Source organism: Carassius gibelio, chromosome B6 (genome assembly GCF_023724105.1).
Source record: "Carassius gibelio isolate Cgi1373 ecotype wild population from Czech Republic chromosome B6, carGib1.2-hapl.c, whole genome shotgun sequence".
Classification (NCBI taxonomy): domain Eukaryota; kingdom Metazoa; phylum Chordata; class Actinopteri; order Cypriniformes; family Cyprinidae; genus Carassius; species Carassius gibelio.
In genome coordinates this window covers 10,215,474-10,231,545 of record NC_068401.1, presented here as the reverse complement: position 1 = coordinate 10,231,545, position 16,072 = coordinate 10,215,474, and the positions used below count along the sequence as shown (strand labels likewise).

At 35.2% G+C, this 16,072-nt stretch overlaps 1 protein-coding gene across 1 annotated transcript in view; it reads left to right on the top strand.

The window, feature by feature from the left end:
- Nucleotides 1-780: 780 nt before the first annotated feature.
- The window catches only part of LOC127959114 (P protein-like), an 83,173-nt gene continuing 67,881 nt past the window's right edge, over nt 781-16,072 (top strand). The window contains exons 1-9 of the mRNA XM_052558109.1: nt 781-1,052; nt 2,944-3,199; nt 9,539-9,634; nt 12,136-12,309; nt 12,794-12,851; nt 12,986-13,058; nt 13,608-13,768; nt 14,418-14,500; nt 14,710-14,863. Of these exons, the coding sequence (XP_052414069.1) occupies nt 2,970-3,199; nt 9,539-9,634; nt 12,136-12,309; nt 12,794-12,851; nt 12,986-13,058; nt 13,608-13,768; nt 14,418-14,500; nt 14,710-14,863 (1,029 nt within the window). The 5' untranslated portion in view covers nt 781-1,052; nt 2,944-2,969. The remainder of the gene's footprint in view (nt 1,053-2,943; nt 3,200-9,538; nt 9,635-12,135; nt 12,310-12,793; nt 12,852-12,985; nt 13,059-13,607; nt 13,769-14,417; nt 14,501-14,709; nt 14,864-16,072) is intronic.

The window sequence follows — 16,072 nt, the reverse complement described above, 5'->3', positions numbered from 1 at the left end:
TGCTTTTTATTTATTCATGTTTTATTGATGCTTGTGAAGACTTGTGAAGAATTCTGTGGATGCAGATTGTAGGAAAATGTGCATGTACTGAGTTAGTAATAATGGTAAGTAAAAATTATAACAATATTGCTCATTAAAGCTCATTTTATATTTCAAGCGACTGATTCTTTTGAGTGTTAACTTTGATTAATATATTTTTCTTAAACTGTGTTAGGCAAAATAACAAGTCAACTGATAAAAAACAGTGCATTAATGGATCTATAATATTAATGGTAAGAACACTGCATAGATAATTTGGATATAGAATTATCTGATGACTAATATTTAAATTCATATTAAAATTTCTGACTTATAACAGTCTTTCAGAGCAAAGTTTGTGACAACCATCAGCAATCTCTTCTTGAATCTTAAGAGAAGGCATAAGAAAGAGTCTCTTTGATTTGGTTTGGTTTTGTTAAACTGCTCTTTGTAAAAGCAGGTCTTGGTCAGTAAGACCGATGCAAAGTAGGGCAGTGAGATTCCTTCAGCTCTTGTAAGTAGGAGAAGCTTTAAGCAATAACGTCATACATAGTAATTTGCTAGTGAGTAATACTTGACTGTGTGTGTGCAAGAAACAGTCATTTCTTCTTTGTGTGTATTGTTTTGGTATGAAAAGGGGTGGGTGGGTGGGTGTCTTCAGGCATTTTGGGGAAGTTGGGCAGGCCGTAAACACTACCAGTGTTAATGAGTGTCCACTTCTACAAGTTAGCAGAGGGTCTGAGAGAAGAGGAAAGAGGAAGGGCTGTTAATTCACTCTCTTCTGTCTGTGTGCAGAGTCTGCTTTGGGTCACTCCCTCCATCTCCTAAAAGAAGTCTACAACTTCCACTTAAGTCTGAGCTTCTTCCTCCTCTTCACAGCCTGTGTGCGGCACTCGCGAGGCACCCAACCTGTTCGGATCCGCTGGATTTCTTTTTTGACTTTTACATTTTTGTTTTAATCTGATAATATTATCATCATCGTCGTTGTCATCATCATCTTGCCCACTTCACCGTTTCATTCTCTGAATTGGCAGGTAAGGAGTTTAGTTAAAAAAAAAAAAAAAAAGATAATGAAAAAAGTGCCAATATTTATATTTTTAAGAGTGTTTTTTTTTTTAAGTAAATTCAATTATAATTTGCAGTATATAAAGTATATTTGAACTAGTTGACTTCGAATGCAATCTGAATATTGACTATCATTTCAGACCATGTCTATTAAAATTTCTGCAGATTGTGATTTGAAATGGTCTCATTTTCACATACAGTATTACTAAATTGCATTTTTCAACGCATCATTTTTTCTTCCCACACTGGAGGAGAGGAGAGAGGAGGCAAAGAGGAATGTACAGTAATGTCTGGAGAGTGTGTGACAGCTTTGTGTGTGTTAAGATTCTTTACGGATTATTATTTCTCTGATTCAGAGGTAAAGGGTCAAGTACTGTTTTATGAATAAACACAAATACACAGATACACACACATAAATATATATACTGTGTGTGTGTGTATATATATACATATACACATATTATTTGTAACAATTCTGAACCACAACAAAAATAAATTAGTAATTAATAAGTTAATAAATAATTGAATTTTGTTCTTTATGTTTGACCACCCCCATCTCTCTCTCTCGCTCTAATTATATAATAACATAATTATTAAACCGGGTTTGAACAGGGGTAGAAAGAGAAATATTCCTGATGTGTTGAATTTACAGTGACACTCTTGCTGCAACATTTGAAATGTTTCTGCAGACTGTGTTAACACACTGACAGTGAGCACTTTGTATTGACCACTGGCACAATAGAGCTTGTTTGTTTCTGCAACAGTGAGGAACAGAAATCAAACAAGCACCGGTCACTAGTCATTGGTCACAGGTCACTGATGTGTCCAGGCGTCTATTCAGACAGACCTTGAGCTTTCAACAACACAATGACTTTCCTCAGTGTCTGAACTGTAGCACAGTTTATGAAAACAGTGACCACTAGTCCTAATCCAATTACCCTGGACACTCTGAGGTTTACGACTCCTGAAGCATTATTGTTTGGCTTCTCATTGATTAGTCATGCCACTTCTGGTGTTTTTTGTTGTTGTTGGTGTTGTTTTCCTCACTCCTATGGTTATTAAGGGCTACAAACAATAGGTGGTAGGTTCTAATATATATATATATATATATATATATATATATATATATATATATATATATATATATATATATATATATATATATTATATAAACAATTAAAAAAGAATATTATAGGCAGAAATTACCCTAAAATCTCATAGGCTGTCAGTGAAGCGATGTCATACTCTGTTATGTGAAAATAAGTTTATTTTTATTATGAGGCAGAGTTTTTTTTTTTGTTCTTTTCCTGCCCCCCTATTAACATTGCTCAGTCTAAGGGTTAGAGATTTCAATATTGAATAGATAACTGAATTCATGGAATTAGTAAGATGTTTTTGAGTACTTCTTCTTAAACATATTTTATGTTATATAGTTTACTTTATATTTATATTATAATTAGTTTACATAATTATAATATGTGACCATACACTTTAAGAAGGCTTACAGTAGTGTCTGTGGCATTAATAATTATTATTCCATACATCTAAAGTGTCCAGGTAATTAATTAAAATGAGTTTTTATGGCAAAATGTGAGCGTTTTTTGACTGTATATGCTATATGCATGGGAACCACTAGAGGGGGCAGCTGCATCCTTATGGAATAAAATCATACGCAATGCAGTTCTGTATTTGTAATTATTTCTGTCTATACATCATTGTTCTCTGATGTATGGCTCAAAAAAATCTTTTAAACTAGAAATGTAAGTCTCAAAAGAACTCATATGATGCTAATTACCAGAAATATAAAACCTGTACTGCATTAAAAGATCCTTTGACCTCAGTGTTCCCCTTCTCCTTCAGTTGCCGTCCAGTGTGCCTGAGTGAAGATGTACCTGGAGAATAAGAGTAATATTGAGGTGGAGATGTCTCAAACCGGAGGCCAGGGTCACTCCAGCAGGGTAGGCTGCAGGAAGTCTGACACTGTGGCTGGGAACTTTGATGAGCTTCGTCTGCTGGAGGGATTCTCAGGGAAGATAGAGACACAGAAATCGCTGCAGGCTGCAGCCATGCCCTCGGGAAACTGCATAATCTACACTGACGTCCATCAAGATGATAGGTAGGACAGTCAAATTGTTCATCAAAGATCAATTCTGTTAAAGGGATATTTCACCCTAAAATTTTAATAAAATAAAAAATATATACATCCTTTTAAGTTAGTATTATAACTTTATATTTTCATAGTATTATTTATTTATATTACAATTAATACTAATTATTTATTAGTTTGATTAGTTTACTTGTGCATTCTCGTTAATAATTAAAAGTCGGAATTACAAGTGGAAAACTTACAACTTTGAGTTGCAGCAGCTGTATTAAGTCAATTTTTTTATTAATTAAATTATTATTTTCATTATTATTTTACAGTAAATCTATCTACAAGTTACATTAAAAATAGGATAAAATTATGATAAATAATATATAGATACTATATTTTACAATTTAATATTTGCAAACCATAACATAATTTTCTAGTAGTTAAAAAAAATATTTATTTATTTGTTTGTTTGTTTTTATAGAAAGGTACCTCTGGTGTTAATTTATTATCATTGACATTAATATTTCGAATCGTCTCCCGTTTTAATTTTAGTTTTAGTTGTTTGTGTGTGTATGTGTTTGTTTGTTTTTTTAGTAATTTTAGATTTTGGAAGTTTTATAAATTTTTTGTTTTAGTACATCAAACTAAATAAAAAAAAAGAAATATTGTCTGAAATGAATTTTTGAGAAATTATTTTATTTCAAGTAAAGAATTTTTGAATGGTTTAAGTTAAGTTTTCGTTAATAACCCTGGGAATGTCGCCACCTTTGTCCAACCAATGTGGCTTGAACAAACCTAACATCATAATCATGGCTCCCCGAATTGTAAGTATTTTTTTTAAGAATTTTTTTTCCTGGAGGACTTGAATGCATCATATGCCAAAGATGATTTAGACAAACAGGTTGTCCAGCCCAAACACATTCAACCAGACTTTTGAGCACAAACAAACAGAACAATAGTTTTGATAGTGCCACAGTGTTTACACTATTCTGGGAGATCAGTCTATGAATGACTTGATTATATTTGTCTCTGCACAATAAACTGTGGTAAGAGAAAGTATTTTAACAAAGTAACACGCTTAACCTTTGAGATGTTTCAAAGAAACCTCATGCTAGAAAATCTTCAAGCAAAATGTGCTTCCATTGTGCTTCCACTGTTATGGCTGACATTAAGCAGAACACATTTGCCAGAGAAGGTCCCCAGAACCCTTAGTGAGAGCTTTTCTGTGTGAAACAGCTGCTAATCAACTCTAAAGAGGATTTGTGCTCACGTGTGGAGTTGCATTACTGTAGTAACATCAAATGTGTGTCTTTGTGAGAGAAAAAATTTGAGTGTGGTATGGTACTGTGGACTATGACAATGGGGGTCTTAATCTCAAGCTTGTGGTTATGACACTTTTCGGATTAGAGAGTGCAGTTTTAGATCAGCCATCACGTGATTAATTGTTAGTCATGCATGAGATGTGGTCTTCTGCTCTCATGACTGCTCTCTCCTGCAGGAATTCTTTAATGATAACCACTCTCAATGACATCAGCTGATCACATCACATGTATTATTTAAAAAGATATATGTATTTCAATAGTTGTTTGTTTATCTTTTGTCCTATGGGAAATATGCCAGAGTATGCCATATATCATTCCACATAAATTATTATTTAAAATGGTGGTTTCAGTCAAATTTTTTATGTGTTTGAAAGTCTGAGACTGCACTTATTTATCAAAAGTACTTTAAAAGACACACACACACACACACACACACACACACACACACACACACACGTTTATATAGACACACATATAGGCACACATTTGTTTTTTTCTGTCCCTTTTTTGGCATTTAATGCATCCTTGCTTAATAAAAGTATTTTAAAGCACAAATGCTATTTTGGGGATTTCCGTTTTTCATTTTCCTACCTAATTTTGAATGCCTGCCTATACTAATGCTACAGTGTAAGCTCAGAAAGTTTGGTATAATTTCAAAGGAAACCCTTTGAAATTACATAAAACACTGTTGAAATTGATAAAAATGACAATATATGCTGTCTGTGTTATAATAAATAGGGAAAAAAACAAGGCGCTTTTTTATTTTATTTGTGTAAACTGAAGTTTGAAATGGTATAACTCAGGCATTGAAGGGGCTGGCAACTTCAGACCAATGTCTTGTGCTTGTTCATCTTATCAGCTATTAGAGGAAAACAGAAATTTCTTTCTATCCTAATCTATGCAAAAGTTATTCTATTCCAACTGAAGGAAGGAATAATACCATTTTTGTATAAAATTTTTGTCTAAATAAGTATGAAGTCATCTTTTGCACACTTGCAGTATGGAATAATGTGATCTCTGTATATTATTTTACAGAAAACACTCAGAAGTTACATAAACCCCTGCTGTTTGTGACAAATAGTATTATTTATGTTGTTTCACATATGATGAACCATCTCAATACAATGTGCTTTTTTTGTGTGTGGGTTTTCTGAACAGTCTTTGAAAGAGAATAAGTCAAATTACACAATAGCAACATGCATACAATTATAAAAAATATCTGGTCTATCACAATCTAAAATAGAATCCACAATCTCCAGCTTCATATCGTTTCATTTATGTCTATTCTGCATCGTGTAGAGATTGTGAGACCTCGCCTTTCTCTTTCATATGTAATATTTTGATTTTTTATCAGCGTGTATTTTGGTTTCGGTTTCTATACAGCGTAAACAAGCTCCCCGAAGCTTTTGCGCGAACTTCGGAGCGTCAACAAACTAATTTATGTTTATTCCCCCAGTACTGTACGGATTACTGTACATTCACTGAGATGCGGTCGAACACTGCACAGTTATGAAAATAAACATATTAGCTTATTGCTAGCGAAGCTTCCAAGCCTCAGAATAAAGAATCAAATGTATGAAAGCGAGTAGCACGCGTATAGGCTTACCAGATGCGCGTCCTGACCTCTCCACGGCGAAGTTGGCCACCCATAACTTGTTTTATGAATATTATGCATTATAAATCCGGAGATTCGGCCATTTGTAGTTTTTCCTCGCGTGTCCTTTGTTTAGAAGCAGCCAAAGACTCAGTTTCCCAGACACCACAGCGCGTCAGACGAGCGGAAACGAGTGGGCAGTCGCTGTCCAGTTCCAGCACCCCCACATTCGATTGGAGGGAACGACTTGTGAATGGCAGCAATTAGGACAAATAGCGCTTCACAAAAGAGGTCAGATGTCTATAGCAGAAGAAAGGCTTGTACACCCTATCAATATGAGTTGAAGATCTGTCAACCATACAGCCTTTGGAGCTCTTTTGCGCACTTGTACAAAACGCTTTATATCTCAGCAATGGAAGCACGCAGAAACGTAAAAATGGTCTTGTTTGAAAGAAGAGATTCTAATCTAAAAGATTATATCGAGTATATAGGTATGCGTGGCTGTTTGCGGCTGACTGAAGCGGTGCAAAATGTATAAATAATAAGGTGAGAAATTTTACATCGCGATTCTGTTGAAGATCATTCGATCTGTGATTGTCACACAATAAAATGATCTACATCATCAGATTCCTGAGAATGAGAGCTTTCTTGTGATATATGACTTGACTGTTTTGTGAAAAATATTTTAAATACACATTCTTACGAAAACGTATTCGCAATCGTTAGATGGAAATTTATGGGGGGGGGAAATATATTTCTTAGCTTAATTTGACTACTTTATGTATCATAAAACCCCAATTAATGGTATTCTTTGTAAAGAAAACACTCTAAGCTTTCAAATGAACCCATTTTTGGGCAAATGCCATATAAGGAAGGATATGCAAATGAGACACAAACATCTGGCATGCTATTTTCGGACCCGGTACCGGGTCTGCAGAGTTTATTAAGTAAAGTAAATTAGTCAAAAATTTCAACTTTCTTCATATTGTTCAGGAAATTAATTTAAGTATGTCAGGTAGACTTCAATTAGGCTGGTCTTTGAGGCCGGATCTAAAAGGATGGTATAGGTGTCCCACTGGGTTACGTACTCCCCCCTCTTTGGTTTCATTCTCATCTGGACCTCACACATTTGGATTCAGGCACAATAAGTGAAGGCTTTGCTTCATTTATAAATCCTGCATTCGGTGAGCTAACATTTCAAATCTCCTCTCTGTTGTGTAACTGCAGGGAGAAGGATTAAAGGCCTTGAAATATCCTGTCTAATCTCCCTTTTGACCAAACTCAACACCAGGATATATTCTGGAGGCCATGCCTATTATGTCTTGTCTGGAGCCCACAGACACACACACTCACACACGCACACACACCATCCCAGCTGTTTGCAGTGCGCAGGCATCAGTAGGGGTGGGTGAGTTGTTTGAGGCCTCTGTAATGCTAAGCAGCTGAGGTTTGGGATTTGCCCAATGATGTGTTAGAATTGGACTAGGGTTGACTCTATAGTCTGGCCTGTGCTGAGCAGCATTGATCTATTCTGGCATTCTGCAAAAGGCTCTCCATAACTCACACACAAACTCAGAGCCAATAGAAGGGGGACTTTACCCATTTAAACTGTCATTAATTATGACAAACAGAGAATTTTTCACAATAATTAGATTACTGAAGAGGTTCCAGTAATTAGCCCACAGAGTTCTCCGGATTTCCATCTGTTCTATTCACACAGGCCGAAAAATCTCAACACCGCTGGTGTCTCTGAGCAATAGCTCAGAATCCATCCTTTCTCTTCTCTCTCTTCTTCTGGAGACTTCTATTGATTTATTTTGTTGTTATTGAGTATATGAGATGTGAAATGTTTGCTTTATGACTACAGTAAATAAAGCTGTCCTTGTCTGAGGAAGTTTAGAGGATAAAGTATGATTACTGCATGAAACAATGCTAGTGGCCCTTTTCAATTAAATTGAAATATACTGTTTTAATGATATACTACAGTAAGCATTTAGTAACATATTAATCTATTTACTTACCTTTTATGATGCTTACATTACAAAACCATTGAAATAATTATAATTGCTGCACACCAGGGGCTTCACAAGGAAACTGCATGGGGTTCATGAGTTAATGAAAAGCTAATAATGAAGTAAATCAAATGGAAAAATTAAAATAACCCAATTGTGCCGCAGAATTAGTTGAAATAAAACCGAAATCACAATAAATTTTATAAATATACATTTAATATATGAGATGAAATGCCAGCAGTTCAAATTTCAGTCGCAAAAATAATTTCTATATAATGTTTTGGCCATCAAAATATATGTTTATTTGCATGCCATGTGACAATTAACCAGCATCAGAAGACATGCAAATGTGTTCTTAAATTATTGAAATAATAGCTTAAATTCTCAGGTGGTATTTCAAATAAATATTTTACATCCTATCCTTTGGGAACCCCTGTCTTATAGAATACATTTTATTTTGGGAGGAACAATTAAAGATGTACTTTAGCTTCTTTAAATTTAGTTGCCATTTTGTTTTAGTCATTTTTTAATGGAGAAGAAAATTTCACAAAAAAGTTTGACCCCCTGCTGCACTGCCGTGGAGCCCCTGTTGAAAACTCCAGATCCGGAGCACTAGAGAAATGCAACTTCTAAACCAAGATACTATTAAGACATAAATCTGGCACATTCCGCTAAAAACAATTGATTTCCCGTGTCAGGATTTCAGATTTATATGTACATACATCATAGTCCTTATTTCTTTGTATGATGTTCTAAACTTGGATATCTGTTATATGACATGTTGAAAGATACATATTTTAAAATCATGAGATTGCGGCATTGACTTTTGTTGGGGATTCATGCAATACATGAGCCTTTCACTGACATAAAATAAAATCACAAAGCAACTGTTTGATTTATTTCAATGTGTCACTGTATTTTATAGCATCGAAACCAAGGCCAGAACCTTATACCCTAGTATTCAAGGCCCGAATAAGCAGGATACTGTTGTCCTTAAACCTGTAATAACCATATCACTTTCATGTCTCTGTAAATCTGCCCATCCACCCTGACAAATTACGAGGTGTCAGTTAAATGATCAAGACAGCTGTAGAAGGACATAGTGGACCAGAAGGATGACTTATATAATTGTCGTTAACCTTTTGGATGTTTGAAAATCTACATTTATTTTATGATCATGTAGCTTAGACCTTGTTTGACACACAAGACAAGGATGTTTCTTAGTGGTGTAAAGATGACTTAACAGAGTCCAAAAAGGAGGAATGACTTTCAGTTCTGCTCAAAGACTTTTAGTTCCATTTTATTTCAGCTGCCAGTTTTTATAGACGAGTCATTAAAAATGGATGCCAAGAATTGATTTCTAAATGTGGCTGAGATGCTATTTATGACAGACATCATGCTCGGATTTAATAAGTTCTCTCCTTGTTCCCAGGCACAGCTTCAGCATGGTAAACCTCCTCAAAGACAAATCCAACCAAGCCAACCACACAGAACGGTCACCCCTTCTCAAGTTCCCCCAAAATGACAGGTGAGTCTATATTTATTTCCCTGTTGGTTTCACAATATTTCATATTCAATGTTTCCTTTTCTGTTAAGGAGTGAACAATTCTGGTAAGGTTTGTTTTTCTGGATTCATTTATTTACTTTATGTATGTATTATGTATTTACAGTATATGTATTTATTTACCAATACCAATAAAATCTAATGGTACTCCTGCTTTAACCTTATTATCTGCGAGCAAATCAGAGCAGGTAAAATTATATATACCAAAATATATAAATCAAAGTTTTCTGGCTATTTAATTAATTGTCTGTTAAGCATAATAGAATATAATTTTCGTTTGCAAGTTGTTGCAAGCGTTAACCACTAATTTCTTCCAAAGTTGCAGGACCTGTTGACTTGGCTTTAGTCAAGAAAGCTTCGGCAGAACAGTTGTAGGAATATTACCTGGGGTCTGTAATTACCGACCTCATTCTCATTCAGTAATGAGAAAAAGTGGCTTTGTGACCTTAATTTCCAACAATTACTTTATATATTACCAGGTTGAAGGCAAACAGAGCTCCTCACATAATGTGTGGCATTTAGAAATCTTGAAGTGGTCTTGACCTCTATGTACTTCTTAATTAAACCAAACACTGCCTGCAGTACAGAAGCTGAACTTTCAGTTGTCAGCGTCTATAATAATTGGGAATGATTCCAACATATTGAATATAATACTAGACATGGAGCGCATTCCAGTTTGCTCAACCAGTGAAGAATATGTTCCCACTAGCCATGTTATTTGCACAAGAATACCACATTTTCCATACAAAATGTTTGTATTTTTGTATACAAATCAAAAATTTTATGTGGAAACCAACTGTAATAGTGTAGTTCTTAGTTCATCAATGTTTTTGAGGTATGAGTTATTTTGTTTTATGCATTTCCTGTTTTCTCCAGAATAAGTCCTTGATTCACCCATGTATCCTTACCAGAACTCTAAAGCCAGTGATTTTATGTAACAAGAAGAGTTATAGTCATAAGGATTACACCTGTATTAATTCTGTTTGGAGGATATTGTGTCCTCCTCAATGCTGAATATTACTATTTTCATGCAACATTATTTTATGAGGTACATCAAGAAAAATCTCATAAAAAGTAGGACAAGTTGTCTTATGGAAATTGCAAACTGAATGAAAATTCTAATGGAATCAAACACAGGATTACATTAGTTTTTTTTGTTTTTTTGTTTTATGTTTGTGTGTTTAAGGGACCCCATATTGCAGGGTTTCTCAACCTGAGGGCCAGGGCCCGCTAGGGGACTTCAGCAAACTTCTGGGGGTGGGGTGTGGCTTAAAATGACTAAAATGTAGACAAAACATATCAAAATCATTTTAAACAACAAACATTAAGATATTTATTATTTTGATTCAACCCACTCAATATCTGAAGAAGCCTCCTTTTAAAAATATAATTTCTAGATCTTAAAAAGCCATGTAAATTATAAAAAATGTGTCTATGTTTTTTTTTGTTATGCTAAACTCTAAAATACTTTATAGTGTAGAAATTGTGAGCAAATTAAAATGTTCAAATTAAATTAAATTCTATAACATACACTTTAATTTACAACATGAGAGACCATATTGATGTTTTGACATACTTTGTCAAAACTGAAGATGAATATAGAGTATAACATAGTCATTTGCATGACATTACCTTTTAATAATAAAATCCTGCTAAATTTTAGCTTCTAGATGTATTTGAAGTTAAATTAAAATAGTTTTTTGTTTGTCAGTTCTTCACCAATTAGTTTAATTCAAAACAATTGGTGGGCCCACCATGCAGTACCACCGTGGACGCTCTATTGAAGACCCCTGAAAGACAGCCCTCTGAGATCAAGGGTCCTACATGGAGTAAACTGTTGTCACAGGACTAAAATGGCTGGTTGCTATCTGCTGCCCTCAGTAATACATTTTTCATTCCCTCTTTAAGGCAGTGAGCTGAATGCTAATGCTGCTAGCGATTATATTGTGCTCTCAGTCAGAATAATGCATCTTGCTGCCTATAATCAACACAAAAGCCTCAAGTTATGTCTAGGCACTTAGGTGTATCCTCTCTTAGCATGAATTTGTCAAAGAACTGCGTAGCATAACAGGCTTTTAACACCTTTCATTAGTTTTAATCTCTATTGTGTGGCTGCAATTAGCATTTAGATGACTGATCGCTTCATAGCTGCAAGAAGTGATGTTTTACTTTGGATGATACTAAAAGTTAGCCACGAGGGATTGTATTTTCACAACTAAATTTAAAGGTGAAGTGTTTATTCCTTGGGACTTGCGGCAACAGATGTGGCTGTAAAAATAATGATTATTGTAAACCGGTTTTCCAGGTCAAGCTAATTAAATTTCACCACTAAACAGAAAGTCCCGCCCCAAACTCACGCCATTGGTTGAGTCAGAAGTCAATCTCTTGGACTGCTCAAACAAACAGAGCAATGTTTTGCAAGCACCACAGTGTGTAACCCAGTGTTTTTACACTGTTTTGTGCAGTATAACTTACATGACACTGCATGAGCCAAGCCTGGGGTCTGGAGAGGAATCATGGGAGGCAAGCTCTGCTGAATTGGAGAGGAGGTGCAGGCTGGGCAGCGAGGTGACCAGTCTCTCCCACATCACATCCATGGAGAAATGTGAACATTACTTCAAACTGTCATTTCCCATCAGGTATGGCATACATACACTACCATTCAACATTTGGGGTTAGTATGTTTCTTTATTTTTTATTATTGAGCCAAGACATTAAAGACATTTCTGATGTTACAAAAGGGGTTTACTTTAAATAAACACTGTTCTGTTGAAAATGTTATAAAATAAAAAAAAACCCTGGATCATGTGACACTTGAGATAAGAGTAGTGGCTGATGAAAATGTAGCTTCACTATCACAGAAAAAAAAATTATATTTTTATAATATATATATATATATATATATATATATATATATATATATATATATATATATATATATATATATATATAATAGTGAACACAGGTCACTTCTATATATTAATGCTTAAATACATACACAATACTTATGCTGACCCCAAACCTTTAAATTTAGAAACATTAAATAGTGAAAATTCTGGGACAATAATTGTATTTCTGTTGCTAGGTAGATGAGATAACATCTGCCTACATTTGTTTTTATAGGCACTGCTTAAGGACAACAAAAATCATCACCATCTTCATCATTGTTGTTCTGTGTTCAGTAGGTTTTCTACTCATTAAATTTACTCCACAGATTTTTTTATATGGAATAAAACCCATTTATGATTGTTTCACTTAAAAGCTCAAAGAACTTGTCTGACACTCTGAAATAACTATATTTATTTGAATCATCAGCTGTTCTTCAGCATGTATCCTGACAGGGAAAGCCCCTGGAGGATGCTGGCAGTCTCATCCACCGAAAGCTTCTGTATCCTCCCCGTTTCTGCATTGTTTGGGAATCTGCGTTGTTTGGGTTTGCATTGACTAGATAAATAAGAATCATTAATGCACAAGTCAAATATTGTGATGATGCATGCCACTGCGCTAACTCCTCAGACCCTGCAGGGATTTTATGTTTGGTTCGGAGATTGCACCGAAGGGCTGCGCTAATTCATTTCCGTTTCTGTGACAATCTCACCATCTGCTATTTACAGCGGCCTCTGTCATGGTAACAGTCTTGCCTATGACTTCGTGCATAACAGCAGATCTGCCTGATACTTGAAGCAATCTGTGGGTCCTGCAGAGCTGGAGAGATGAATTTGAAGAGTGAACAATGCACTGAAGTGCTTCAAAGTACCTTCTGCTGGTGGGAGGGGATTGTCTGTCCAAAATGAAACCATGGCCAGCTGACATCAGTTTGCAAAACTTTTCCAAAATGATCATGTTTAAGCTCGATGGATATTTTGTGTTATGTGTTTTCATTGGTAATGTGTTTCCTAGTTTTTGGACATTTTTCTTAACCCAACTGATCGGGTAGCTATGAATCTTACTGATTTTCGTGACAACTCCCTGCTGAAGCTGCAGGTTGGTGGGCCGTTTTTGGGGGGGATGGAGGCAGTACAAGAAGCCCAGGAGTATATTCTGATCCAGGTGGAGCAGACTGAAGAGGCGGGGTCTCGCCGGAGAAGAACTCAGCAGGTTAGAGTTGTTTTAACAGAGCCAAATCGAAGAGTTATGTTCTTCACACTACCAGCAGATTAAACTAATGTTAAATATAATTAGACTGTCAATCTGGCCTCACAAATATAAGTTTATTTATGCTTTAATAAAATAGTTCGGAGTCAGATTTTTTTAAATGTAAAAAAAAAAAAAATTCAAATCAAAATTACAGGAAAAACAGTAATATTGTTACAGTTTATTGCAGTGATGGCAAAGCTGAAATTCCTTCAGAAATTATTTGAATATGTTGATTTTGTGATCAAGAAGCATTTCTTATTGGTAGAATTTCTGAATATACAAAAAAATTATCTCATCTCTTATGCTGAAAACAATTTTGCTACTCAGATATGTTTGTAGAAGCTGTAATACATTTTGTCAGGATTCTTTGTTGAGTATAAGTTCTTAAAAAAATGACATTGTACTGTAATTTATTTATATAATAAAAAAAATGCCTTTTTTATATTAATGTGTATATAATGCAAATGCATTCATTTTAAGGATGAATATAAGACCTAATAAGTATCCAAATACTTTTTGAGGATGCTGTATGTAAAATACATTTAATTAAAATTAAAAGATTAAAAGAGATTATACATTCAGAATACAAACTGTAGTATTTTTCGAACAGGTGCTTTATAACTGGACTATACCATTGCATTCCCAACGAAGTGACCAAATTCTGAGAACAAGGACATTCGAAATGGTTAGCAGGTAAGACCAACCAAACAAAATCAGTTGCTCTATATTTTAAAAAAAAGTAAAATAATATTGTCATACTATTGCCATCAGATTTTTAAATTGTTAACAGTTCAGTAAATGCGATCATTTTATAATGTGGGTTATGCACATTTATGTTCCTGTCATGGTGCCTGCTCTAGTGTGTCTCCGGCTCTCTAATCTTTCTTTCTTTTGCCCTCCAGCGCTCATATTCTGATCAGTGTGCAGGCCTTTCTGTTAGACAGTCAGGTGGTTCCTCTGTCCATGACTCACCAGTCACTCTATGTAACCGTGGAAACACAGGTGCTTATCGCCGGATTGATCCTGGCAGGAGTCTATGTGCTCATCATCTTTGAGGTAAAATACGAGGTGTCGGTGTGAAGACATTATTTTCACCCGGCACGGTAATCCTTTCAATGGTCTTTCATGACTCATCCCATATTTCATCCCCATAAATAAGATCATCTCGGCTGTTTTGCCACGCTGACTCTGTGTGGCGTCGTCTGAGATTTGCATGCGCACATCTGTAGTCTTTTGTACCTCCTCTGGAAGAGTAGATGCCATGCTGGGTATGTTATTCATAAACTTTCTAAAGTTGTGCTTGTAAATCCAGCACTACACTGAGATGTCCTTGGCGGTAGCTATTCATAAAGTCATGTCTTTTTTTTCTTTTTCATTTGTATCTGTACTGCTGTTGAGCACTAGAGGTCACTAGCATCTACTAATGCTATCAGGAAGAGCTTTCTGCTCACCCACACTGAACAAACTGTATTAGTGCGAATGAAAATACACAATGTTTTAAGCCTCTGAAACATTGTAAATGAAATATTTCGAAGTAAATTCAAGAAGAACAATGTGACCATGTGAACTCTTGTACAAATTGTTGGATGTGCCCTTGCTTCCACTGAAACTCAAAAACTGCCTATGCAGCTCCAGTGCTGCTGTCAGTCAAATCAATGAGGGAAATAATTACTAAGACATTCTTAAAATTCTTGTTAGTTTTTCAATTAAACTGTTCACTCAAACATGATCATTTCAGTTGATTTAAAAATGTAAATGACAAAAGAATGCAAAATAGGTGCATTTTCACTAGTGGTCTCTTTTGGACTATATAAAGACATAATTTTCTGTTTTTTTTTTTTTATTATGACTCTGATTCACCTTAAAAATGATTCATTTCTGATTTTATATATTTATTTACTTTTTTGTTCACTTTCATACAATGTTCGTCATGTCAGTCGGAACAACTAGAGCCTTAAAGAGCCTTACAGCAAAACACTCCTCCACACTTTTAACTTCCTCTTCTCCCTGTAGTGCACACGTTTTGCGAAAAAGCGACGCTTTAGTGTGGCTCCAGGGGGACATGAGGGCAGAGGGGACCTCCTTTCCTAATTACATTTATGTCTTCAGGAGGGACAGCATGCTGCGTGGCGAAGAGTTTAATTAGACCTTTGTGGGAATGCTAATGGAGACTTTGGGGGCCCATGTTTCCACTTTTACCGTTAATACTAATGCTTCACAACTATGGCTACACTGTCATCAAGGAGCTGAGAAAATAAAAATAAT